The sequence below is a fragment of the Chiloscyllium plagiosum genome, unplaced genomic scaffold (genome assembly GCF_037043375.1).
Source record: "Chiloscyllium plagiosum isolate Xiang-an unplaced genomic scaffold, Cpla_swu_hap1 HiC_scaffold_25, whole genome shotgun sequence".
In the NCBI taxonomy this organism is placed as follows: Eukaryota; Metazoa; Chordata; class Chondrichthyes; order Orectolobiformes; family Hemiscylliidae; genus Chiloscyllium; species Chiloscyllium plagiosum.
Window position 1 is genome coordinate 37,097,766 of NW_028270163.1, and position 24,923 is coordinate 37,122,688.

The 24,923-nt window shown below is 40.0% G+C and overlaps 1 protein-coding gene across 2 annotated transcripts in view; it reads right to left on the reverse strand.

Annotated features, from left to right (window-relative positions):
* Positions 1-19,331, reverse strand: part of slc38a10 (solute carrier family 38 member 10) — a 131,322-nt gene extending 111,991 nt beyond the window's left edge. The window contains exons 1-5 of one of the 2 annotated variants that reach the window (XM_043714766.2): positions 18,172-19,331; positions 14,641-14,887; positions 13,933-14,050; positions 10,865-10,910; positions 877-970 (exon numbers count right to left, since the gene is read on the reverse strand). In XM_043714766.2, the coding sequence (XP_043570701.2) occupies positions 877-970; positions 10,865-10,910; positions 13,933-14,050; positions 14,641-14,766 (384 nt within the window). In that variant the 5' untranslated portion in view covers positions 14,767-14,887; positions 18,172-19,331. The remainder of the gene's footprint in view (positions 1-876; positions 971-10,864; positions 10,911-13,932; positions 14,051-14,640; positions 14,888-18,171) is intronic. The other variant, XM_043714767.2, reaches the window with a different exon arrangement.
* Between the last annotated feature and the right edge of the window lie 5,592 nt (positions 19,332-24,923).

Here is a 24,923-nt window from a genome sequence, read left to right on the forward strand (position 1 = left end):
GTGCCAACAGGTTACTGCACAAGTTCATTTCTTATAACAAGGTATGGTCCTCCAGTAAACAGATTACATGAACAAAAAATGCAATATACCTAAAAATATAAATCATTGGAGTAATAATATTATAATTTAATCAGAGCGTTCAAACAAGGTCAGAACTAAGCAACATGAATCTTGAAGGGTTTATGGTTGTCACTTGAAACTCAAGATTAAATTGTAGTCTTCTATTCTTCGTTTATCATCTATTTTTATAAAAAAAATTCAGATTTGCTCAAGGGAGTACAATAATAATGTCAGTTATAGGCAGCATCAAAAATATAACAGCAGCAGTTGGTGTAAGGTCATTGTAAGGTCATCATAGAAGATTATTACTGTCAGAAAATTCAAAAGAATAATAGAACACTATAGAAATCAGGGAGTGAGTTACAAAGCTGTCAATCTGTTGAGGACTTAACTGACTTCACAAGCATTCAGAATGAAACTCAGACTTTGGTAGATACTTGCACCCCAAAATGAAAATATTGCCAGAAAGATTTGGCAGCTCATTTATATGCATGATTTTAGAGTGCTTTAATTATAGTGCAGCTTAAGAATTGAAATCAAAATGACAAAAGAAAGATGGAGTACAAATCAAATGTTTCCAAGTTTATGATCTGCATAACATATATTATTTAGCCACTTCAGGAAGATCACCCCCCGACCGCCACCGCCCCATAAATGGATAATACTTCTATTAGCTCATTGCTTGGAATAACTAGATCATAAAACGTTGCATATTTTATTTGGCTGAGGGGTGCAACTTCATAATTGCATTTGTGTGCCACTCTTGAAAGTAAACCTTTTTGAACTCAATTTATACTCTATGCAAAATCCACTTACCTGAAGTCCAAGCAATTGAGCAAAGAAATTGGATCCTAAATCAGCAATAACGACGTAAAAAGCGATACAGGTACCTAACATCAAACCAATCAAGCTAGAAAGTAAACAGAAGCCCATAATTAATAGCCTGAAATAAAATTTAACCCTCACCATTTACCCTAAGCCATAGCAAGCTTAGAGGTAGCTGCACCACATCATGATATAAACTCACAGAGACCAGCGCATATCTTGAGTTTTATATTCCATCTGCAGGGTTTTATAGATTATTTCAGCTGGAATGATTGCAGAAACCTTCAACAGACCTCAATAAAATGAGCTAAATGGAAAAATACAAACAAAAATATATAATGTCTCTTAGCTCATACATTTGATCACTATCTAGGAACCTTTGGAGGAAATTTGAGGGTGGTGGAGGAGGGCTGTTTTTCAGACTGGAGGCCTGTGACCAGTGGAGTGCCACAATGATCGGTGCTGGGTCTGCTACTTTTTGTCATTTACATAAATGATTTGGATGCGAGCATGAGAGGTACAGTTAGTAAGTTTGCAGACGACACCAAAATTGGAGGGGTAGTGGACAGTGAAGAGGGTTACCTCCGATTACAACAGGATCTGGACCAGATGGGCCAATGGGCTGAGGAGTGGTAGAAATCACAAATGTGGAAGCTGCTACTGAAGAAAACTTTGTTACGTTGCTGTAGTGCATGTACTGCATGATAGACACTGCTAGCACTACATGGTGGTGATGGAGAGGAAATGAATCTTGAAGGTGGTGGATGGGGGCTACCAATGCAAGCAGGATGCTTTGTCCTGGATTGTTTGCGCTTCAATATATTCTTGGACCTTCATCCATCTAGGCAAGTGGAGAATAGTGCATTAACTCCTGCCTTGTTTCATCGACGGTGGGCAGGCATCAGAGAGGTAAGTGCTTACCAAAGAAATTTCTAGCATCTGACATGTGCATATGTGTGCGCACGCATCAGTGTGTGACTACTGCAACTCCAATTTTCTGCTCAATAATAACCCAAGGGCTGCTGATAGTGGTCAGTAATATTCATGCTACTGAATTTCGAGGTGGTTAATCAGATTTATTCTTTTTGGAAATGGTCAGTGACTGCAACTTGTGTCCCAAAAATGTTAGCAGCCCAAATCTGATTATTGTCCAGGTCTTGTCATTTGAACAGACAGCCTTCATATTGGGAAAAAAACTCCAAATGGTGCTGGACATCATGCAATCATCAGTGAATGATCTTGTGGAGAAAGAAAAAGGTCATTGATGAAACAGCTGAAGATGGTTGGGCATAGAAACTCCTGGAGTGACAGGTCACATATATACAGAATAAACACTGATGTGGTTGTTATTAGGCTAGTTTATAATTTCAGATTGTATTGAATTCAAACTTCACCATCTGCCATGAAAAGATTTGAATCCATGCCGCCAGAACCTTTGCCTGGGATTCCAGATTACTCATCCAGTTACAATACCGCTTCTCCACCACCTCTCAAAAACTATTTAAAAGAAAATCTCCCTCTGAGGACACAGGCTAGAGTAGTCACTTACTTCGGCAATGAAAAAGTCACTGCTTCACAAAATCTCAAATTCTTAGGCCTTTCCAGAAGTAGATTCATATCAATTATAATGTACAACTTCAAAACTATAGGGTGAAGGTAAAGTCATCCAGTGGAGACAATTTCAAAATTAGGACAAAATACTTAGAAAAGTCAAATCACCAACCTAGCATTCAAGTTCGATTTACTGCAATACATTTATGTGGCAATGTAAAAGCAGCCCAGTACACAGTTACAAAGCAATTTGAAACACGTCTTTTCAGGAAGCATTTCACAATGCTGCATTTTAACCAAAGATGCAAAAAAGATGCCAAGCAGTAGAGGCCTGTCCTTTCAGTCCAAGTCAATTACACTCTAATTACTGAAGAAAGGAAGTCTATAATTAGTGAAGAACATTGCTCTACAATTATTTGGCTGCATGGATTAGTTGTCAAGACTGAAATATTACAGTTTAAATTGTAAACGACCTCTAGAGTAATGTGATAGCGTTCTAATAAGATACAAGTGTTAACTCTTAACAGTCTAAGATGAAAGTTATTTTGCTTTTATGTGCCTTAACATCCTACACTTATTTCACTTACTTATTTTGTCTTTTCTTATCTGTGGAGCACTCAAGGAATTATTTTTAGGGGAGGAGCTGGCCTTGTGCTATTATCCCTAAGCTTCTAATTCAGAAATTCAGATAACATTCTGGGGACTCAGGGTCAAATCCCACCATGAGAGATAGTGGAATTTTAATTTAATAAAAAACATGGAATTAAGAATCTACTGATGATCACAGAACCACTGTCGATTGTTAGAAACACACATTTGGTTCATGAATGCCCTTCAGGAAAGGAAATCTGCCACACTCACCTGGTCTGGCCTACATGTGACTTCAGACCCATAGAAATATGGTGGAGTTGTATCAATTGTTACGAAGTCCCAATAAAGAAATGACGCTGGACAAACCACCTAGTGTTGCCCTAGGCACCAAAAAGACAGCAACAGAGGCAGCTCTGTCAACCCTTCAAAATCCTCATCTTCTGAGGGCTAGTGGTGAAATTGGGAGCACTGTCTAGCAGACTTGTTAAGCAACAGCCTGACAGTTACACTCTCAGAATCATATCTTACAGAAAATGTCCCAGACATCATCCCTGGATATGTCCTATCCCATCAGCAGGATAGGTGGCAGAACAGTGGTACACAGCTGGGATGGAGCTGCACTGGGAGTCCTCGACATTGACTCCAGACAGCATTAAGTTTCATGGCTTCAGGTTAACGGAGAAAGGAACCTTTTGCTGGTTACCATAAACAGTCCTCCCTCGGCTGATGAATCTGTACTCCTTAATATTGAACAACATTTGGTGGAGGCATCGAGGATGGCAAAGGCAAAGTGCAAAAGCACTGCTAATCATGCTGGTGAGGTCCTAAAGGGCATAGCAACTGGACTGCATCTGGTGAGGAAACCACCAACAGGGAAAAACATACTTGACCTCATCCTTACCAATCTGCTGGCTGCACATGCATCTGTCCATGACAGTATCAGCAAGAGTGACCACTGAACCATCCTGATAGAGATGAAGTCTTGCCTTCACGTTGTTTGGCACTGCCACAAGGGTAAATGGCACAGACTTGAAACAGATCTAGCAACACAATGCTGGACATCCATGAAGTACTGTGGGCCATCAACCTCATGCCTAGCATATCCCCCACTCGACTACTAGCATCAAGCTAGGCAATCAACCCAAGACAGTACAAGACAGCATGCCAGGAACAGCACTAGGTAAATCTTAACATGAGGTTTAAACCTGGTCAAGCTACCAAACAGGACTATTTACATACTAATCAGCACAAGCAGCAAGCGATAAACTCGGCTAAGCGATCCCACAGCCAACGGATCAGATCTAAGCTTTGCAGTCCTACCACATCAGTCACGAATGGTGGCAGACATTTAACAACTCACTTGAAGGGACGGTTCCACAAATATTCTCAATGATGAAACAGCCCAAAATATCAATGCATCAGCCCAAAACATACGAGGTTGACGCATTCACACCAATTTTCAGTCAGAAGTGCCCAGCAGCTTCCTCTAGTGGTCCCCAGCATCACCGATACCAGGCTTCAGCCAATGGAGGCACTGGATACTGCAAAAGCTACAGGTCCAGAAATCATTCCAGCAATAACACGAAGACTTGTGCTCCAGAACTAGCCACTCCCCTAACTAATCTCTTCCAGTACAGCGACAACACTGGAATCTACCCAACAAGTGGATATTTGCCTAGGTATATCCTGTATACAAAAAGTAGGTGTGGTGTAAAATTATGTCCCAATACATGTGTGAATCATAATGTAACACATGTATTGGGCCAAGCAGTGGAATGTGGTGAAACGGTTAAAAAATTATGTCCCAATACATGTGTGAATCTAACCGGAATGGAGGTGTTGCTTAGTCCCGTGTGAATCTTATTACACACCTCCCCGTGTGAATCTTCTTATCTGTATGTAACCAGAATGGAATGTGTTTTTTAGCCTTGCTCTGCTGTTCACATGAATGTTTATATCTGGAAAAGAGTATATCAGCTGGAAAAGTCTCCAGTTCGGGGAGTCTGCTCCGGGGTTACGTTTAACCGCCGAGCGTGGGTTGTTGGCAACCGCTCTACGAGAACTGACGGCTCCCAGTTCCGGTAACATGTAGAGTGAGTATAAGCCAGACCCGTTGGTTGTGGCGACGCTGCGGGGAATAAAATGCTCATATTCTAGCAGACTCGCCTCTTGGTCGTTTGTTCTGTGTCAGACTACTCTCCTACGAACCTGACCTTGAGAATTTTTTAAAACAGTAGGACAATCCAGCCCAGCCAATTACCACTCCACCAGTCGACTCTTAATCCTCAGTAAAGTGATGGAATGTGTCACGAACAGTGCTACGAAGCTGCAACTGCTCAGCAATAACCTGCTCAATGATGCCCAGTTGGGTTCAGTCAGGTCCATTCAGCTCCTGATGTCATTACAGCCTTGGCTCAAATTCAGACAAAAAGAACTAAATTCCAGAGGTGAGAATGGCGGCCCTTGACATCAAGGCTGCAGTAATCCAAGCATGACATCAGGAAAGCATAGCAAAACTGGACAATGAGGCAAACTTTCCACTGGTTGGAGTCATGCTTGGCATAAAGAAACATAGTTGTAGTTGTTGAAGGTTAGTCACCTCAGCTCAGGACATGGCTGCTGAAATTCCTCTGGCCCAATGGTTTTCAGCTGTTCCATTAATGACCTTCCCTCAATCATAAGATCAGAATTGGGAAAGTTTGCCTCGGATTGTGCAATGTTCAGCAGTATTCAAGACTCTTCAGATACCGAAGCAGTCCATGTTCAAATGCAGCAAGATCTGAACAATATCTATGCTGGAGTTCACAACTTGCAAGTAATATACGCACCAAAAAATGCTAGGCAATGACCATTACCACTAAGATACAATCTAACCACTCTGCCTGGACATTCAACAGTGTTGCCATCACTGAATCCCTCACTATCAACATCCTGCACTTAGCAATGACCAGAAACTCAAGTGGGCTTGCCACATAAACACAGTGGCTACAAGAGCAAGTCAGAGGCTAGGAATACTGCGGCAAGAAATTCACCTCCTGACTCTCCAAAGCCTGCCCAATTATAATTCACAAGTCAGGAGTATGATGGAATAATCCCTACTTTTCTAGCTGGATATAGTTCCAACAATACTCAAGAAGTTTGACACCATCCAGGACAAAGCAATTCGCTGGACAGGTACCACAAATGGCCACTTCCTCCACCACCTTCATTCAATAGAACGAGACGCACTACAGAAATTCACCAAAGATTCTTAGCCAGCACCTTCTAAACCCAAAACCACTTCTATCAAGAAGGACAATGGATGCAGATACATGGGGATATTACCATCTGTAAGTTTCTTTTGAAGCCATTCGTCATCCTGATTTAGAAACAGATTATCATTCCTTCACGGTCACTGTCAAAACCTGGTATCTCCTCCCTAAGGAAATTGTGGGTCAACCTACAGCATGTGAAATACAACCATTCAAAAAAACCAGCTTCCCACCACCTTCTGAATGGCAATTAGGGGCCGACAATAAATGCTGACCAGTGACATCCATATCCCACAAATGAATAAAAAACATCTTGCATAAGAGACAAGCTACTAGCTTTAATACAAAGCTATTAATGTTTCCTCCAGATTTTAGCACATTGTTTGTAGTTCCTCCTGTAAGGAAATTTGTCATGGTATGTCATGCTGATCTATAACCCCCACACTATTTTGCATTCCACTACAATTAGGCCAAATTCCCTTTCTACTGCCCTTCTCCTTCCCTCCACAAGAGATTTCAGTAACTTTTCAGCTCGGGTCAAGTAGCTGAAGCAATAATACATCTTTCTGAAAGCCAATTCAGAGAAAGTGATGACCTTGTGGTATTATCACTGAACTGTTAATCCAGAGACCCACGTAATGTTCTTAGGACCTGGGTCCAAATCCCACCACGGCAGATGGCAGAATCTGAATTCAATTTTAAAAAAGTCTAAACTAAGGTCTGAAGATGGTTCAAATTGTCAATAGTTGGAAAAACCCATCTGGTTCACTCATGTCTTTTAAGGGAAACTGCCATTATTCCCCAGTTTGGCTTACATGTGACTCCAGACCTGTAGCAATGTGGTTGACTGCCCTATGGACAATAAATGCTGGCCTCACCAGCAATGCCCTCATCCCATGAATGAATAAAAAAAAAATTCTTAAACACAGACAACCAAAGTAGTATCCCTAAAAAGCATGCTGTACCACCTACACAATACATCCCCAAAAAGGTTAAAACAGAGGAAAAGCAACTTGGATCAACACAGGAAACATATTTGTGGTAATTCCCCTCCAGCCTCTGAAGGCAATTAAAGGCATTCCAGGAGACCACAATGACACAGTAGCACATCCCACAACAATCAGCTTATCTTCCACCTGCAATTATGTTGGCCACTCTAGAACTATTTCCAGACTCTCTTGGCCTTTCTTGCATTCTCCATCATCCTTAATAAAACTTCATCAAAAAATGCTACAGCCTGCATTATGATCTTCAAGAAATCCCTCTAACTCATCACTCCTGCTTTGCAACCTATACCGACTGCTGGTCCACAAAGCTTCCAATTTAACACCCTACATAGGCTAGCCTATCTCTAGCTCTAACATTTAAACTTGGAACACTTCCAAGAAATCTGCAGCCTTCTAACTCTGGGATTGAGATTCCTCTACTGTCCTCATCACAATACATGCCTACAGTTAATGAAGCATTAAGCTACAGAATTCCACCCTAAATGCCCTATATTTAGTTCCTTTCTCAAGGCTCTTTCTGATACTGATCAAACTTTTAAATAATACTAACTTCAGTTCATTTTTGTCTGAGCTTTTATGAAAAGTCTTGAAACATTTCTCTACGTTATAGGCTCTGTTTGCACAAACTTTTGTTTTTGAATTCATCCAGTACGGATTTGAATCACTGCAATTCTAAGAATGGTCACTCACTGTACACAAAGTACTTCCAATATATAACCCAAATCTATCTTGAGTGAATTTTAATTTCATATCCTCCCTAAACTATATCGCTCAGTAGACTATCCACTTTTCTGAAGCAAAGCCTATCATTAAATATTTTGAGAGTCTCCTCAAAGTTCTATGTTTTCAAAGTTTGTGCGAAGATTTGTAGCTCGGGTGCTCGTTGTTGTGGTTCTGTTCGCCGAGCTGGAAGTTTTTGTTGCAAACGTTTCGTCCCCTGGCTAGGCGACATCATCAGTGCTTGGGAGCCTCATGCGAAGCGCTTCTTTGATGTTTCCTCCGGTGTTTATAGTGGTCTGTCCCTGCCGCTTCCGGTTGTCAGTTTCAGCTGTCCGCTGTAGTGGTTGGTATATTGGGTCCAGGTTGATGTGTTTGTTGATGGAGTTTGTGGATGAATGCCATGCCTCTAGGAATTCCCTGGCTGTTCTCTGTCTGGCTTGCCCTATGATAGTAGTGTTGTCCCAGTCGAATTCATGTTGCTTGTTGTCTGCGTGTGTAGTAGCCACATGAATTCGACTGGGACAACACTACTATCATAGGGCAAGCCAGACAGAGAACAGCCAGGGAATTCCTAGAGGCATGGCATTCATCCACAAACTCCATCAACAAACACATCAACCTGGACCCAATATACCAACCACTACAGCGGACAGCTGAAACTGACAACCGGAAGCGGCAGGGACAGACCACTATAAACACCGGAGGAAACATCAAAGAAGCGCTTCGCATGAGGCTCCCAAGCACTGATGATGTCGCCTAGCCAGGGGACGAAACGTTTGCAACAAAAACTTCCAGCTCGGCAAACAGAACCACAACAACGTTCTATGTTTTTCTAGGGATAAAAAGCGCCAATCCCTCACTCTATTGTAGTAACTGAGGAATCTTAAAATAATTGTTCTACAAAAACCTTTTCCAAAGTCTATATTTCGACTTGATAAAGGAAACAAACCATATACAGCATTCTAGATTTAGCCAGATAAATAATATTTATTGTTTTATATTCATTAACTTGGCAGTAGACCCTAATACTCTATTCACTCTCACAACAGTCTTGCTACATTGTTCATGGGGCTTCCACAACTAGTGCATTAAAATGTCCAGGTCCACTTCCCACTCAGCAGCCTCAAGCAGGATACCAGCAGAGTTCATGTGCTTGACATCGCCCCTATCCAAGTGTATTATTTTGCTTTTATTCATCTCACAGTAAAAGACAAATGGCAAAACACAAGCCAATTGCTCCACAACCAATCCAAGATCTAAATACTAATCCAATAGCACTCAGCCTTGCTTACTTACAATTTGAGAATCTCTCTTTCCCATCAAACATCAGTTCAAGTCTAGAGCACTATGGGTAACATCCTGCAGAAAAAGCTTAAAACTGTCTTTAAAACTAAGGATTAAAACCTCAGATTGGCTAACAAACTAATCTTTTGCTAAGCAACTTACAAATAGCAAATTAGCATGATTTACAGTCCTGACTTTAATTTGAAATAAATATTTTTATTAGGCATTCAAGAAGGAATTGCATGATTAGTTGCTTAAAAATTGCATGCAAGGTATGGCAGAAAAGCAGGCAACTGGCACTAGATAATGATGCATATTTAATGACCAGGTCCAGACATGATGGGCCAAATGGCCTCCACCTGCACCAAAACAATTCAGCGATTCTGTAGAAAGTTGACCAGAAAATAGCAGTCCAACATCTTTATTAAGTTTCAAGTACTTCTGTTTTCAAAATTAGCACACAGAACATAGGTAGTTAAGACAACAAGTTTGATGAAAATCTAAACAAAGTTACAAAGAATACCTTTTTCACAGACATCCATGATCCCAAAAAGATATGCTCACTTAGAGAAGAGAACCAAAGTGCGTTTAAGACTGCCAAGAAATGATTTTAAGGCAATCAACAAACAATTTTGTACAATACTGAATGCCAGAGTGAATGCAGCTAATGTTTGAAAAAAGATTGACAGGTCTGACTAAATGAGAGAAAAGTATTCACTAAATATGTTTTAGATTCTGATGAAAACAGATTTAAGTTTTTGTAAATCGTGATTTTTAAAATCATGTTAGCTAAGGGAAATTTAAATTTTCCACTTTGGATATGTGTTAATAGCAAGCTCTCTTATGGGAGTCACAACAGTTAAATGTAGAGCGCGTCTAGCAGTCTTCTCCAATGCTTTGTTGTAGTTTCCCCAATATCAAAATCCCACCAAGTCAGCATGACATTTTTCATAACAACAACCGATTAAATCTGAATGCGTGCACTAACTGACAGACTGAGTTCCAAGCTTGTGGTACTTTGAGCTTGAGGCCTTTACTCTAAAACGACAAAGTTGCACCTGCCTTCACTACTCATTGTTGTTAAAACTGAAAGCTACTCATCCTTTCAATTAGATTTGATCTTAACCCAAGTCAGTGTTAAGGCCAGCAAGCTACTCAACGGAATTAAATCACCCAGGTGACAGCTTCACAAGAAAAACTGAGTATTTCGATACAAATGGGTGGTGCCTTGGTAAACATCTGTAACCTCTTGATCTTTTTCTCTATTATGAACTGCATAATCCAGATACTTCAGAATTACATGATTCTCAGTAATCATAGGTTGAACCTCATAAAAGACAGATTTTCCCAGTTGATCTCGTAACAGGTCTTCTTCAAAGAGACAATTAGCACAAGGTAAGGATTGGTGTGACAACCATTTCTTTGGTTCAATGTTAAGCGCAACGCTTGCTGTGGAATCATAGCTCGACAAGTTATCTAGGTTTTATGATAGCTTTAAAGTGTAGTGCAAGTGTGCTTAATGAAAGAATATTATTGTTTAAAAAAACTACCTTGAATTGTGGAAGTCAAGCTTACCTGGTCTCAACCAGCATTTTGCCTGCTTTTCCATAGGCATGAAAAGCTAAAAATTAAAAGTAACTGATTAGAACCGCACAGCAGTACAAGCACTTAGAATAGATTTGAACTTATTTTCCATTACATTTCAGGATAAAATGTTATATAGCAAGTGAGATGCGACAGAAATAATTTGAATATATAAAAATTCCCAAAGTATACGATCAATCTTTGTTACATTTTGTACTATACAGAGAGCATTAGCTTCTACCATTGCTGAATTTTAGTGCAAGACATTAAAGCACTAAATACCATTTAATGGTGAGTGTAATTCCACAAGGATACATTATTGCTAATAGGTGCTCTTGGCTGCAAATAACATTTAAATGCTGGTTTCAAAATATTATTTCAAGGCAAAGAGGAAGAATTCTATCTAAAAATATCAATAATTGATGGTACTTCCTTATGGAACACATTCCCTTCGAAGAACAGTATATTAATAAATTCTAAAATACTGAAATATCAATTTGAACATCAGTCAGCAGAATTGTAGTAAAAATTCCAATGCCAGGTCAGCTATCTCAAGTTCAGTAACATAAGACTGATGGTTTCTATGAGATATCAGAACACCTAATATGTTGATAAAGTACTCGCACATATTGTATACTCAACTGCAATGACCATTCTTGCTTACATCAAGAATAGATTGACATAATGGTCAGATCATGAATTCAGAACTACTTTAAATAAAATGGCAGGGAAGTTGAAAAATTTCAGCTTGCTGGCTGCACATTATGAAGATTGCAATGTCTTCTCAAAAAGATAAGCCACCTACTGTTGCATGATATTTATATTACAGCAGTATTCAGTCAACATTACAGATATCAACAGCTATACAATTTAAATTGTTAAATTCTCAGCAGAGTGCAGCAAGAAAAAAATTAAAGTGGCCAGCAGAAAGGAAATTACAACATCAAGAAAACTCTATGGGTAAAGATTTATTAGTGATAATATGCACCTATGGAATCACCTATCCTTAAAGAGCACACACTGATGTTTAAAAATAAAGCTGCTGGTGGAAATAAGGTCAAAAATAGAAATCAGGATTCAGGGTTATTTTACACACAGGCTGGATGAAAAGTCTGTACGAGACATCAAAGTGGTCAGAGTAGAACATGTTACACTTTCACCTCTTCACTTGCCCCTTCTGTAAAGTCCTTATTTACAAGTTTTCCCAAGTACCATTGTGATTTATTCAAAAATTAATCCATATGCTCTCCCACTAACCTTTAGGGCCAGTGGCTTATCTACTCGATCTCCTGAGCTTTCCCCACTTCCTTTTTCCTAGTCTTATCATCCTCACTTAACTGCAATCTGCCACAAAAACTCACTTTAACCTTTATTATCTTGGATTCTGAATTTTATTCTTGCTTGTGGTTCTCTTGGATAACCAGCTAAATTTAATCCTACCAGAATAATTGCTCTGTGACTTAGCCATATTCCCTCAGTCCTTGCCTAATTTCCTCATTCAACTTCCCAACCCATTCCTTCAATAAATCTTGGCCTTCCCTTACTGATGGTGATCATCATGAAAATGGCTCTCTTTAGACAACCACTGTTGCCAAACCCCATCCAAATAGCTGTCAAATCTAACTCCATCTCCTCTTCAAAAAACTTCTCCAGTCCACCCAGATCAGTGGTCATCCATCCAAAACCATACTACCTACTTTTTTTAAAACCGATCTTTTAAAAAACTTCTTCAAAAAACAAATCATCAAACCATCTTTTTAAATTCTGTGTTATTTCACCGCAGTTTCTTACATTCCATAAATGCAAACTGATATTGTATCTAGATTGATCATTCATTTTATCAGCAATACGAACACAGAGTAAATCCACTTACGAGTCATAGAGTCAGAGATAGACAGCATGGAAACAGACCCTTCGGTCCAACCAGTCCATGTCAACCAGACATCCCAACCCAATCTAGTCACACCTGCCAGCACCTGGCCCATATCCCTCCAAACCCTTCCTATTCATATACCCATCCAAATGCCTTTTAAATGTTGCAATTGTATCAGCCTCCACCACTTTCTCTGGCAGCTCATTCCATACATATACCACCCTATGAAAACGTTGCCCCTTAGGTCTCTTTTACATCTTTCCCCTCTCACCCTAAACCTATGCACTCTAGCTCTGGACTCTCCCACCCCAGGGAAAAGACTTTGTCTATTTATCCTATCCATGCCCCTCAGGATTTTGTAAACCTCTATAAGGTCACCCCTCAACCTCTGACACTCCAAGGAAAACAGCCCAAGCCTCTCCCTATAGCTCAAATCCTTCAACCCTGGCAACATCCTTGTAAATCTTTTCTGAACCCTTTCAAGTTTCACAACATCTTTCTGATAGGAAGGAGACCAGAATTGCATGCAATATTCCAACAGTGGCCTAGCCAATGTCCTGTACAGCCGCAACATGACCTCCCAACTCCTGTAATCAATACTCTGACCAACAAAAGAAAGCATATCAAACGCCTAAAGCAGGAAACATTAAAGAGGGTGCAATGGATTACATATAGTGAAACAGTTTCAATCATACGCAAACAAATACCCAATCAGAACAAATATATCTTCCAGCTACTGAAATCAAGTGAAAGGCAATTCAATACTTGCACTGAATTAACAAGTTACTAAAAAATTAGAATACAGCCTAAATTGTTAGATTACCCAAGTTCTTAATGTTCTATAAGTCAACATTAGAACAGAATTGTAAAATGGAAATCAACTGCAACATCCCACCGCCTGGACAGTTAGTAACTTGGAACGAGTTGATTTCTGTGTGATTCAGCATCAGTGATACTGGAGGTTCATGTGAATGGGCAACAGTTCAAGACAGAACTGGGCTCAGTTATAATATTTCTCAACTGTAAGATAGACAGTTGACAGCACATTGGTAATAAACAGGAACTTGTCAACATATAACAGAGGAGGCAGTATTTGAAATTGCTGCATTTTAGTCTAAAGGTGCAGAGGATAATTTCAACATTTAGAAACACGTCTCTATTATTGCAGTCCCACAAAATATCTTACCAAGGCCTGGGTATGTCCTGCGCTTGCTGGTGTTTGCTGACTTCACCAAAAACATGCAGGACTGGTGAGTCATCCAGGAACAGAAGAGAAGTAGAACAACACCAAATGCGATTCCACACTGCAAGGTAAAAGAAAAATCAGGAGATAAGATATCCATGATAATTTGAAAGCAGCAACAAGAGTATGGACCAAGTAAGAACTGATCCCAAAGGTTGTACATTAGCAGTTTTAAAAGTACCTATCAATAATTCAGTCCGGTGAAATTACCTGTGGTGTAGACTGGATTCAGAAATCTGAACCAGACAAAAAATTGCCTGCAAACAGTATTCGATAGGAATGTTAGACTGTAAACTAAAACGAGAATTGAAAATGACTTTCAATTCAGTTTATCAAAACCTAAAAAAAAATTCTAATATAATTCTAGAACAGTTGTGTAATTCCCTATTTACCAAAAATAACAGACCTCAAAGGGCAGTTATCCCATTTGCAATCTGCCCAGGTCCAGCTAAGAGTTCCATACTCAGGATTACAAACAAACTTTCAGTCAAAATGGTAGAGTAACTTAACCTTTGCAGAACAGCGATCCTTCAGTAAAAGCAGTTTAAGCATACAAGGAAACAACAAAAAACTAGAGACATTTTGGATTGGATAGGTTGAAGAAACTAAATGACCTACCCTTGAGCTGATCATTACTACAATCTTACTTACCAAAATACAAAAGAATAAATAAGGCAAAGCCAACTTTGGCCAAAGCTCCACCACCTTATGGTAAGGATGTGTTTTTAGAGATTCAAGGTAGGATGGAACAAATTTTAAAGTGAAAGGAGGGGTCATTCATGATCTTTGTTGTTCTTCCCTGGACTAGCATTCATGGGATGCACCAATACAAAGGACTCCAATGTGCGAGGTTGTGCATCCTCAAGGAGTTGTTATAGTCCTTCCAGTCTGAGTAAACCTATTAATAAACCAAAGTGGAAGCAATATTTTAATTTGCTTGTTTTTGAACCTTGCACCATCCAATCTTTTTGGCTCTGGAATAATAAAGACAATTTGCTCAGGTGAGAATCAAGGCAAGCAATTTTAGGACTTCTCGACATGCTCCTGCACTCCTCCATTTCATACCCGAACAATATATTATGAGGAACAGCCAAGTTGCAGGTTTATGCTGGGACCATTAGTCCATCAAGAATGCACTTCACTTCTGGGCCTGGGTTGATGAGAAAGTAGCATGCACAGAGAAAGAATTTTTTTTTTTTTTTTTTAAAACTCTTGCTTTTGTAAATTATGTAATTCTTCTATGGAATGCACCATCATCCCCATCATTTCACCTGAGTCTGCACAAATCTGACAGTCAGACAGTCAGGATGATCTTTGGGTTTTTTGGGTGGAGTTTGGTGACAATTGCTCAAAACTATAATTGAATCAACCATGTAAATCCTTGCAGGTATAAGAGCAAATCAGAGGTTAGGAATTCTCTAATAAGTAACTCTCCAGCTGATTCCCTAAATGCTGTGCATTATCTATCCAGATAATACCAAGAATCATTCTGACTTTCAGGTCTGTGTAAATTCAGGGAAAAAAGTAAAAGTCCAAGAATGAGGTTCAAGGAGGCTGATGTTCAGATTTAAATCAACTTGGCATAGAACAGCCAAGGTGACATCTTCCAATGTGACGTTTGGAAATATAAACTCAATGCAAATAATGTGCAGTTGTCACTGAGTCTTGACAAAACATTGGCTGAATAAAAAGTAATTGAGGAATGACCATGACCCAAACCTCCCTCCGTCCCTCTACTGCTGGGATTGTAAAAACATGAAAATCACGATGATGCTTCAAGCTATTACTGAATGTAACTTTACCTAGCTAAATACAACAAGACCGCCTGTGTATACTAATAACTTTCCTAATTATCCACAATTATAATAGAGATATCTTTGAGGTTGGAGACGATTTGTAGCTCAGGTTGAGGTCCTGGATCTAAGTTTGCTCGCTGAGCTGAAAGGTTCATTTTCAGATGTTTTGTCACCATACGAAGTATCATCAGTGAGCCTCTGGTAAAGCACTAGTGTTATGGTCAGCTTTCTATTTGTGTTTAGGTTTCCTTGGGTTGGTGATGTCACTTACAAAACACCTTGCAAGAACTATAACAAACACTAGATTGGACAAACAGGCAGAAAACTAGCCACCAGGATACATGAACATCAACCAGCCATAAAAAGACATGACCCACTATCATTGGCATCCTTACATACAAAAGAGGAAGGACACCACTTTGACCATCCTAGGACAAGCCAAACAGAGACATGCACGAGAATTCCTAGAAGCATGGCGTTTCAACTGAAACTATCAACAAAAACATCAATTTGGATCCCATCTATCACTCTCCGAGAAGAACAGAAAATGATGTCACCAACCCAAGGAAATCTAAACACAAGTAGAAAGCAGACCATAACACCAATACTTCACAGGAGGCTTACTGAAGATGTTACCTCGTATCGTGAAATGTCTGAAAATGAACCTTCCAGTTACTTACATCCAGATATCTTTGAAATTGCTACAAATCATATAAGAAATATGCTGCTTGTCAGGCTAAAACGTGCTGACAAAACGCAGGCTGGGAAAGGAGATGAACAATCAATACATAATTCCTTTGAATACTAAAACACCAGATTGCTGTTATTGAAACAAACAAAGAAAGTGTTTGCCATAAATTTCAACAGAACAATTATTTCCTGGATGTAAGAGAACATTTATTATTTCTGAGCAAAATGCCCCCTTTTTGTCATATGAGCTGAAGCCAGGTGGCAAGACAGCAGCAATAATGTCAGATATACCAGAAGTAACAAACAAAAAGTTGTCAATAAGGAAAGATATAACCCTACTGGCAACAACCCTGGATCCATTATGAATGTACATCATGGCAGCAATAGTGGCCTGTAATATGATCTGTACATATGAACTGTGACAGCAGTTGTTATTGAAACTCCTGGATCATATTTCCACAGAATTATTCACAAAACTATAGGCACTACACACAAATGTTCTCTAATTAACAACTTTGGATTATTTCTTGATAAATCAGTCCGAGTGTAATCATGTCTTCTGATTATAGACATCACATATGAAGGTACCCAAGTACTGACAGTTTTTAACCACACAGGCTGCACAAGATAAATACAGCTTCAGTTTGATGTTTTATGATAAACAATTTTACCAAGGAGGAGTTTCTAGGTTCCAATCTAATTCAGGGATTCAGATGATGTCAAAATGCAAGATAGCAGTCACTTATAACCACTGAACCTTCAGAGTCCTTTCTTGATAAGCCATTTGAGTCTCCACAGTTTCAATCTTATTACAGATTCCAAGGAGCATTTGCAAAACTATAAAGTAACCTCATGATTGAGGTATAGAAGGAAATTGTATCACACTTCCCTAACATCATACCATCCACATCAGAAGTGGCCCAAAGCATTTTCTTACAATGAATCCCTACGAAGGACAGTCACTTTTGTGCAGGCGAATACAGGACCAGTTTTTTGGATACAAGTCTCCCAAAAATCAAAGAGACAAAAATCTGTGAATTTAGCATTGCCATCATCCAAACACCACAGAACTTCCTGTTATTTTATAACTAGTGCCATGAAATCTTTAACATTCAAGTGAATCACTTAAACAGGCCAGAATTTGCCCACAATTTAGATCATACAGCATCTCCTGCAACGTTACACTCCCTCAGTGTTACATTGAAATGTTTGCAGAGATTTTTCTTTCATCAAATTCTGGAGTGGAGTGGAGTTTTAGTGCACAGTCTCCTGGTTCAAAGCAAAATAAAATTCTACAAAAGTGAATTAAAGTGACAGTAAAATTATTCAAGATTACAAGTCAGATATGGATGATCCAGAGATTTCAGCACACCTTAGTAAATTTTTTAGAATCTACAATAGGAATATGGAGCTTTAAATGTAATATTCTGCAAAAGTGAGCTTACTTGCTTAGTATTGCACTGATATTCTAATCTCAAAAATGTGTTTAATTCTCAGAGTGGGACATGAAACCATGGCCTTGTGACTCAAGGTACCTAATATGCCAGTGAGTCAAACTGAAACATATGTTAAACCACATTCGTTTAAAAATAAAACATCCACACGAAGGTAAAGATGTTATATTTGTAAAAAGACTTCCAACACTTAGTACAGCATTGCATTAGAGACACCTGTAGCCTGGCACATCTTCACTCACCTGTTTGAAGCAGAACGGCATGGTGAGCACACTCACTCCCACGATACTGTTCACCACATTCATGATGAGGCCCCAGTTTGAAGTAGCCATGTTTGATCAGGTTTTTTTTTGGGGGGGGGGGGGGAGATATCGCAGAATCTCAAAATGTGGTTACAAAACACGTTAGACTTCTTGGCTCATCTCTCTTCGACGTTGCGAATTAACAGTTAATGAAGGACAGATACACATCATCAAACAGAAAACAGCTGCCTACTGAATCTTGTCCTCATTAGCGGACGAGTATCGAACATTATGTTCTCAACCCCAACTTGTCATTTGCGAACAGAAAACTGACCCTGCTAGTTTGTACGGTGTTGCAACTTTTAAAAATTCTGCAAGAGCTTGAAAGGGTGAAAATAGCTGGAGCATAAGGTAAACAATAGCACTGTACCAAACAAAACACTCCTGGGGCGGGATCGATTAAGTGATCCTGGAACATAAGTTATACATAGCAAAGGAAATTTACCATGTCAATTAGACTGAAATAAGGCAGATAGAGCTGGATAACAGAATAGAAATATTAGTTTAAAAATCAAAAGCTTATGAAGAGATAAAATGCAAGGATAAACAACGCCCAAAAGAAAACAGGTCTGAAAATTCAGCGTGTATCGACAAAGAAAAACAAAGGGAAAAGACTGCAAATCAAAGTTTGCCTGCAGGTAAAAGCGTGAAAGATGCAGCAAGTGAAACGAGGCGTGGAAGGGTATTCAAAATAAATTCAAATGGGTGTTGGAAGAGTGAGGGAGAAAGTGGAGCAGCTCAGGAGATGGAGGTGAAAGCACCAGGACCGTGACGTGGCGTGTCTTCGAGCAAAAACTTTAGCGAAGGAGGGTTTGCTGGGGAGCGGCGACTCCTCGGGGAGGGGGTAGCTCTCACTCCCTGTCCACCGTGTCCGGCCTACCGGCCGCCAGCTCTCAAACTAGACCCTCCCCTGACCATCACCACCACAGCCAACCCCTAAATTAAAAGTAACAGTCCGCCGCCTGATCGCCAACTTCTTGCCGTCGCGAGGTGAAGGATGCCACAGGCTGAGCACCCACTTCCTGCAACAATAACTTGCTGTTCTTTTTCTTTACTTCCTCTCTCCCTCCCCGTGGGCTGCTGTCAACTCTCTGTCCTCCCCTCCCCCCACAAACACACACACACTCCTTTCACCGGCCCGTCTCCAGGAAGTTTCCGGCTTAACGACAAGTGTACCGCCGACCAACGGATCGCCTCCCGCTTGGGGTCCTCCGAGCGCAGCGCCGCCCCTCAGGCGAGGAGGTCTCACGACAGTTGTCAGTCTCTGAGGCGGGAGCCGGATTTGATTGTGGTTGCTAACCGACGCAGCAGAGAGAAACCCCAGCAGGAAGGAGACGCTTAAAGTTTCCAGTTAGGTGTGATTTTTTAAAAAATACCAAAAGATTTGCTGGAGATTTGAAACAAACAAAAATTGCTGGAGAATCACAGCAGATCTGGCATTTTTCGAATCTGATCTGATTCTTGCATAAAAATAACACTAAAGAATGCTGGAAATCTGAAAGAAACAGTCAGAAAATTGCTGGAGAGAGAACAGCGTTATCATTTCGAGTCCCAGTGACGAAGGGTCAATCGGAGCATGTTTTCTCTTTACTGGTGCTACCAGACCTGCTGGTTTATTCTAGCAATTTCTTTGTTGGTTTCAAGTGAGAATCTTCTTTGGAATTTGTTTCAGATTTTCAGCATCTGTATTAATATGTCTGTATATCTGTAGCTGATGATACACCATCACCACCCCCTCTCAGAAATAAAGACTATCTGTTTTATTGAAGGCTGTTGTGTTCCGACAGTCTGCTGCAATAGTCTTAGAATCAAGTCCAGATCAGCACTGTCCTCATGACCTATCCTACCTGCCAATATCCCTTCCCACCTATCCGATCCACCCTCCCGTCTGACCTATCACCTCCATCCCCACCCCATTCACCTATTGTACTCTTTGCTACCTTCCCCCATCCTCCTCTCTGACCTGTCACCTCCATCCATCCCCACCCCCATTCACCTATTGTACTCTTTCCTCCCTTCACCCCGCCACCCCCCCCCCCTCCCCCATTTATCTCTCCACCCTGGAGGCTCCATGCTTCTATTCCTGACAAAGGGCTTTTGCCTGAAACGTTGAGTTTCCTCCTCCTTGGATGCTGCCTGACCTGCTGTGCCTTTCCAGAACCACTCTGATCTAAACTCTGGTTTCCAGCATCTGCAGTCCTCACTTTTGCTTAGAATCAAGTCCCACTTGCTCCCAGATATGTGTCTGTGCAGGATAATTGACAATATTTGATTTATTATTGTCACATGTGCCTAAATACAGTGAAAACTTCAGTTTTGTGAGCAGTACAGGCAGATCATAATGTACAAGGACATATAGATCATAGGGTGTTTAGACAGATTGAGGCAGACAAGGTTACAGCTGCACAGGTAGTGCACAAAAGCAAGATCAACATTAGACATCAAGGAAATACTGAAGAAGGGTGATAACACACTCAAGACTGTTTCTGACTCCACAGATGCAGGCAGTGCATTATGACAATAGGAGCAGTTGGAACTGTCTATCGGAGAAAATAAATCGAAGAGGAGATTTGTGAGCAGGCTGGACTGAATAAATATTTCCCCTCATAAACGAAACAAGAACAAGAAGGCTTAGATTTAAATTGACATGTAAAAGAAACAAGGGTGATATGAGAGAAACCTGCTTATACAACAATCTGTGGGAAGCTAGGGAAGTGATTGCTGGGCCCCTTGCTGAGATATTTGTATCATCGATAGTCACAGGTGAGGTGCCGGAAGACTGGAGGTTGGCTAACGTGGTGCCACTATTTAAGAAGGGTGGTAAGGACAAGCCATGGAACTATAGACCAGTCAGCCTGACGTCAGTGGTGGGCAAGTTGTTGGAGGGAATCTTGAGGGATGGGATGAACGTGTATTAGAAAAGGGAAGGACTGATTAGGGATAGTCAACATGGCTTTGTATGTGGAAAATCATGTCTCATGAACTTGGTTGAATTTTTTTGAAGAAGTAACAAAGAGGATTGATGAGGGCATGGCAGTAGATGTGATTTTTATGGACTTCAGTAAGACGTTTGACAAGGTTCCGCATGGGAGACTGGTTAACAAGGTTAAATCTCATGGAATACAGGCATAACTAGCTATTTGGATACAGACTGGCTCGAAGGTAGAAGACAGAAGGTAGAAGACATTTGTTTTCAGACTGGAGGCCTGTGACCAGTGGAATGCCACAAGGATCAGTGCTGAGTCCACTACTTTTGGTCATTTATATAATTGATTTGGATGTGAGCATAAGTGGTATAGTTAGTAAGTTTGCAGATGACACCAAAATTGGAGGTGTAGTGGACAGCAAAGAAAGTTACCTTAGATTACAATGGGATCTTGATCAGATGGGCCAATGGGCTGAGAAGTGGCAGATGGAGTTTAATTTAGATAATTGCAAGGTGCTGCATTTTGCGCAAGCAAATCTTAGCAGGACATATGCACTTAATGGTAAGGTCCTGGTGAGTGTGGCTGAAGAAAGAGACTTTTGGAATATTGCGTGCAATTCGGGTCTCCTTCCTATTGGAATGATGTTGCGAAACATGAAAGGGTTCAGAAAAGATTTACAAGGATGTTGCCAGGGTTGGAGCATTTGAGCTATAGGGAGAGGTTGAATAAACTGGGGCTGTTTCTCCTGGAGCGTCGGAGGTTGAGGGATGACTTTATAGAATTTTATAAAATCATGAGGGGCATGGATAAGATAAATAGACAAAGTCTTTTCCCTGGAGCAGGGAAGTCCAGAACTAGATGGCATAGATTTAGGATGAGAGGGGAAAGATATAAAAGAGGCCTACGGGGCAACTTTTTCACACAGAGGGTGGTACATGTGTGGAATGCGCTGCCAGAGGAAGTAGTGGAGGCTGGAACAATTGCAACATTTAAAAGGCATTCGAATAGGTATATGAATAGGAAGGGTTTGGAGGGATATGGGCCGGGTGCTGGGAAGTGGGACTGGATTAGGTTGGGATATCGGGTTGGCATGAACGAGTTGGACCAAAGGGTCTGTTTCCATGCTGTACATCTCTATGACTAAGTAATTAGGGTATGGAATACATTATTTGGAAATGAGGCAGGTTCGGTTGAGGCATTCAAGAGGGCATTGGATGATAATTTGAATAGAAATAGCGTGCAAGGGTATGGGGTAAAAGCAGGAGGTTGGCACAAGGGTGCAGGCACAATGAGCCAAATGGCCTCTATTTGTGCTGTGACACTTCTGTGATTCTGTGACCTGCTGAGTTACTCCAGCATTTTCTGAGTTTCAGATTTTCAGCATCCACTGCCTTTTGCTTTGATTTGGAATATTTATCGGTCCTTTCAGCAGCTTCTATGTCAACTTTTGCAGATGCTTTTTTTATTTGTAATTGTTCAAATTGTTTAAAAGAAACCCTTGTTACTTTTTCAGTTACTCCATAGCATGAACTGAATGTGTGACCATTGTCTGTTTTGCTGCTTCAGCATGAGGTAAAATTATTTGGCACTGAGTTTAACATTATTGTACTAACTGAATCAGGTAACAGTCAGGTAATCCGACCAGAAGTTCCCAAATGGTGGTCATCACAAGATTATTATTCAGGAGGAGGATGAAATTGAAATGCATTTGATAAATGGTTGCAATTCATATTCCAGTGAACGGCAAATCTTGTAGCATTTTCTTCTGCTGGAGGAACCTTGTCAATGAAAGGTTGCCAACTCTGGTTGAACATATTCATCAGGTGACATGCTGTCTCCAACAGCTTGACCCTCACACTTCCATAACTTGACACTCAACATATTCCTTCTCGTGGTTTACTATCTTCCAAGGCCACTCAAGACGTAAACACGAAATTTTTATCAGATTGGAAGGTTCTTGATCATTGCCTTCCATTTTGAATCTTTTTATGTGAATGATTTGTTTCTCTTTGCACTCAGCAATAACCTGGAAATTATTTGCTAATTCCTGGATATGCCAGGCTAATCCTGGAAAGTTGACGATCCTATATCAGTGGGAGCCACGCAAACTCATTAAGACTCATTTTCCAATCGTACCAATCATGAGAGTCAAGCTGGATGGAATCTTTAGTATAGGATCATGCAATCTGGATTGTACCGGCAAGCCTCTCCCAATGGGCAAGATGACATCAGCCAGAGATAGAGCAACATTGACAAATTAAGGCACTCACAGAATAAAGTTGTGAAACTTGCTAGACTGGTACCACAAGAAACAACATTCTTGGTGATGTGTGCAACATTCCAGCTCTTATGCAGCAGCTGGTGACAGATCCCACGTACAACTGGAGAGGTCTCAATATGATCAGAGTAAGGTTAGCATTTGCAAATGTCTCAGGCACAATAAGACGTAGTGTCTAATTTCTAGGCTAAGGCTTAATCATATTTACTCCAGAAGACTGTTACTTTCACTAATAACGTCCATTTTATTGTGTCATGACTGTCTTCTCACAAGGCATGGTTTGACTGATCTTCCATTGATACACTGTAGTTTAGCACTGTTACCATTCTTGCTGTACATGTTATGTCAGCCAAGGAAATTAGATCTTTTGTTCAAAACAAAAATATTGTACATCAGTTTCAACTGTAGTTGAGAGTGCAAAATAAGTGCAGATCAGCTGTCCATTATATACCCTGTCCAATTGTTTAAGAGGTAACTGTCTACTTTCCTCAAAGTCAATTTCAGTGTTCTTTCAACAAAGCAGACTGCAATGGTTCCTTTCTAAAGGAAATTCATAAAAACATTGTTTAGAAATTTCTGTATCAGGTATTTTAGCTATTTTTATATTTGTTTAAGCTTTTTGTAGAGATGATAAGATTATAAAAAAGATTAATCAATGTTGATGCGAAGTATTTAATTCCTAAGTAAGCCCAGTTGTCACAAAAATAAATGAAATGGCGTAGTTTTGTTTTTTAAACTACAATCCGGTTACAAAGGTATGCCTTTCTGTGATTGAAGTAATAATTTCTGAAAAGCCCAGGACATTTAGGAATGGTTATAAACTCAAGAAGTGTATTAACACCGTGGCACGGTGCCCTCACTCATTAACTTTTCTCAATTTTCTAGAATACATATACATAAACTATTTATACTATATATAAACTGATTACCTTTTTCCAGGGAAGCTACACAGTAATTATAAGTAGAATGTATTGCAGCCAAGCACATGACACAATAAGTATCTCCGCTCATGAGGCTAATTATAACCAAGCCGTGACTGTGTCACACAAGTTAGCCAGTCAGTCTTTTCAAAAAAGCTACTTGTCATAGCATGTGGCAGGCCACTATATATCTTGCATCTTTTATATGGTGGTGTCAGAAATAGTTGCTGTAACAGGGATTTGTCATTCAAAACACCACAATTAGAATCTAAAATATTCATGTCATTAAAGATTATAGACAGTATTTTCATAATAGCAACATTTGTTGCCAATAATCAATAGGATGAGTTGCTCTTGTCCTAGAGCATTGTGTTTCCCATAATAATTTAATATATAAATTTCCTAAAAATATAATTATTATTAAAAGATGTAAGTATGTTAGTTTTGTCTTTTGGCCGCCACTGCTGTCAGAGTGTCCTAATTGTCACTTACCCCTTTAGATCCGTGTCATGTGTATCACTCGAGACTGAGGATACACAAAGTATTATAGAATGAACAGTAACATAA